This window comes from Gekko japonicus, unplaced genomic scaffold, assembly GCF_001447785.1.
Source record: "Gekko japonicus isolate JY-2015 unplaced genomic scaffold, Gekko_japonicus_V1.1 scaffold2423, whole genome shotgun sequence".
NCBI lineage: Eukaryota > Metazoa > Chordata > Lepidosauria > Squamata > Gekkonidae > Gekko > Gekko japonicus.
In genome coordinates this window covers 129,512-132,578 of record NW_015169858.1, presented here as the reverse complement: position 1 = coordinate 132,578, position 3,067 = coordinate 129,512, and the positions used below count along the sequence as shown (strand labels likewise).

The window sequence follows — 3,067 nt, the reverse complement described above, 5'->3', positions numbered from 1 at the left end:
CGGCTGAGCCTGCCCTGACGTGTGAATATAGCGTGTGCCCCCCCCCCCAACCTCCTCGGGGAGGGAAAAGCGGCCCGTTCTCACCTCCCTTCGACAGGATTCCCAGGGCCTCGTTTCTAAGCGAAGCCAGGGGCAAGAAAGGGAGAGGGAGAGAGAGAAATATCTTGGCTGGCGTAGAACCCGTTTGGCCGGCCGGGCTGGCTCCCGAGCTGTTAAAGTTCAACCAAATGTTCCCTCCTGCCTCACACTCGGCCGAGCCCGGCCCGGCTCTGCGCTCCCGGCTGGGGAGGGACGCCGGCTGACCCGACACGAGCGTCGCCCGTTCCGACCAGAGGACCGAGGAAGACTTGAATGGATCACACGGCTCCGAGGAAGCGAAAGGCTTCGCTTGCGCTGCGGGGGGGACCGGGCGGCGGAGGCGTATTTCCAGAGGGACCCCCCCCCAAAAAAAAAAACCCCACACCCTCCTCCGGTTTCTACGTTTGCCCAGGATCCTTTTCCCAGCGGCAAGGCCGGGGAACCGGAACCGGACAAACGGAACCAGGAGAGCTCAAAACGAACCGGCCCTCCCTTTGGTCTTTGGTCTTGGCGTTTCTTCCGGGCTTGGCCTTCCAGGGCCTGCTCCCGACGGGTTTGGGGGAAAGGAAAAGCAGAGAGGGCCGGAACTGGGGGGTCGGGGGAGGTCGAAGTCGGCCTTCTGGGCTGGACAAATGAGGCCGCTCCAGGAACCAGGCTTGGATCGGGACGCCTTTGGAGTCGTATTTCAGTCGAGGCTGCGCTGCGGTGGAGGATACAGGGACGTCGTCCCGGCCGCTGCAAGAGGGCGACCCGCTGGGATCCCAAGCTGCGCCCTGAGCGTCTGGCGCCCGGACCGGCTGGGGTTGCCGAAGCAAAGGGGCGCCGCGGGGGCTCCGGGCTGCTGAGAGAACCGCGCGGGTCCCTCCTTCCCGGTGGTCGGGGGTGGGGTGGGGGAGGCGAGCCCGCCATCCCTTCCTGTGAAAGATTAACTCGTCCCCGGGATCCCTCGACTTTCCTTTCGTTTTGATCGCCCGACAGTGAGCGATAAACGCCGCCGAGCGTGGAAAACGGGTCTTCCCCCCCCCAAAACGACTTTCCCTGCCTCTTCCCCCCCCCCCCCCCCCCCCAGCCGCACTCCAATAAATACCCAGCCGAGGCTATTAAAAAGCGCTCGCTCTCTCTCGAGAAGAAGAGGAAGAAGGGAAAGAAAAAAACAACAACCCTCCTGCCCGTTCCCACCCTGGGAAACCGCAGCCGCCGTCCCAACTCGCTTAGTCCGCCGGAAGGAAAGTAGACTTTTTCCATCCGCGGACCAAAAAAGAAGAAGAAAAGGGGGGAGGGGTGTACCGGCCGAACCGCGCTTCGGAACCGGCTCTGGCTACCCGCCACGGAGCGTCTTGCGGGAAAGGCGAAAAGCCAAGCCTTGCTTTGGAAAGATCCGCCGTGCGCCCTGGCGTTGAAACCCGGGAGAAAACGGCTCTCTGGTTTGAACGGCGAAGGCAGACCCGAGAATCTTGTACCAGACGCGAGAATCTTAGACCAGACGCGAGAATCTCCGGGGAGCCGGTTCAAGAACAAAATAAAAACGAGAGAGAGAGAGAGAGAGAGCGAGCGAGCAAATTTTGGCTCTCTGCGATCTCCAAAGCCAACCCGCGTTTGTCGCCGTCCCGAGCACGTGTAAACGCCTGGCTGGGTGTCCTCGGTTTCCTGTCTTCCTCTACCTATTCCCTTCGCGGTGAGGTCCCACCTCAAGAAAGGACCGGTTCAGCCTCTGTCTGTGTGTGTCTGTGTGTTTGTGTGTGAGTGAAAAATCAAACGAGAAAATTAAATACTATATTTTCCGGTACGACCCCCCATTAAAACGAACGATTCGGCGCTAGCCTGCGCCCAGTCGACCGAAACCGCCCTTCCAAATCCAGCCCCTCGCCGTTCCATCCTTCCCAGCTGAAATCTCTTCCCCCAAAAAAAAGGAAAGAAAAGAAAGTCTTCTTTCGGCCCCCCCAAGGGTGCAGGAAGGAGCCCCCCCCCCCCAAGCGCTCCGCCGGCCAGCGCCGCGGCGCGCCGGGCTGGGGTTGCGCGGCGCCCCGGACGGCCGCCGAACCTCCGCCAGAAATCCGTCCGGAACTGCGGAGCCCGGCGCTTGGATCCGCGCCTCCTCCTCCTCCTCCTCTCTCTCCCCCTGCCCGGGAAGCCCTTCCTCGGCTCCCGGGACTCACCTCGTAGATATCCTCGTACTTGACGTTCTCCACCAGTTTCCAGAGCATGATGGCGGGCGGCTCTCTAGGAGGCGAATGCATTCATGTGCAGAGCGGGCAGCTGGCTTCTTACTCCTGCGCGCTCCGTAATGATCCATCTATAATTGGAAAGGGGGGACAGGCGGCCGCTCCGACGTTCCTCTCGCATCGCGACTGCGATCTGCGCGGCGCGGGAAACAATGGGCAGGGTGGGGGAGAGGAAACCGCAGCCTCTGCCCGGTCGGAAAACCGGTCTCCATTCGAACGGGAGTTTATATACAACACATACAACAGATTTGGAACACGCGCACGCACACACACGCCCGCATGCACACACGCACACACACACACGCAGAGATTGCGCATCTAATTACTCACACACCTAGGCGCGCGCCCGCGGAGGAGAGCCGCACACGCCTCCGCGCACCCCCACCCACCCCCCAGCCGCCGCCGAAATGGAGACGACTGATAAATTATATCGGCGCGCCTTTGGAGAGACGCGTTTTGGAGAGACGCGCGCGTGGGGCTGTGGCCACCCGCACGCGTGCACATGTGTATCCGCGTCTCTGCTTGGACTCGGAGGAGGACGGGGGGGCGCGTCTGGAACTTTGGAATGGGACGGGCAGCGACTGAAGAAGAGGGCGTGCGCGCCCCGCGGGCGTCCCGTGCACCTGTAGGTCAAGCCTATCGAATATTGTTAGTCCAATTGTCAAAGAGTAACTGTAAATCGCTCTGAGTCTGCAGGTGTGTGGGAAAGAGCGATCAATAAATCGAAAAGTATTATGACTATTATTATTACTATTATTATTACTATT

General features: G+C 60.6%; 1 protein-coding gene across 5 annotated transcripts in view; it reads right to left on the bottom strand.

Moving 5' to 3' along the window:
- The window catches only part of TFAP2B (transcription factor AP-2 beta (activating enhancer binding protein 2 beta)), a 113,886-nt gene extending 111,312 nt beyond the window's left edge, over window positions 1–2,574 (bottom strand). For all 5 annotated transcript variants that reach the window (XM_015417394.1, XM_015417396.1, XM_015417398.1 and 2 more), the window contains exon 1: window positions 2,235–2,574. In XM_015417394.1, coding sequence (XP_015272880.1) covers window positions 2,235–2,315 — 81 coding nt within the window. In that variant the 5' untranslated portion in view covers window positions 2,316–2,574. The remainder of the gene's footprint in view (window positions 1–2,234) is intronic.
- Between the last annotated feature and the right edge of the window lie 493 nt (window positions 2,575–3,067).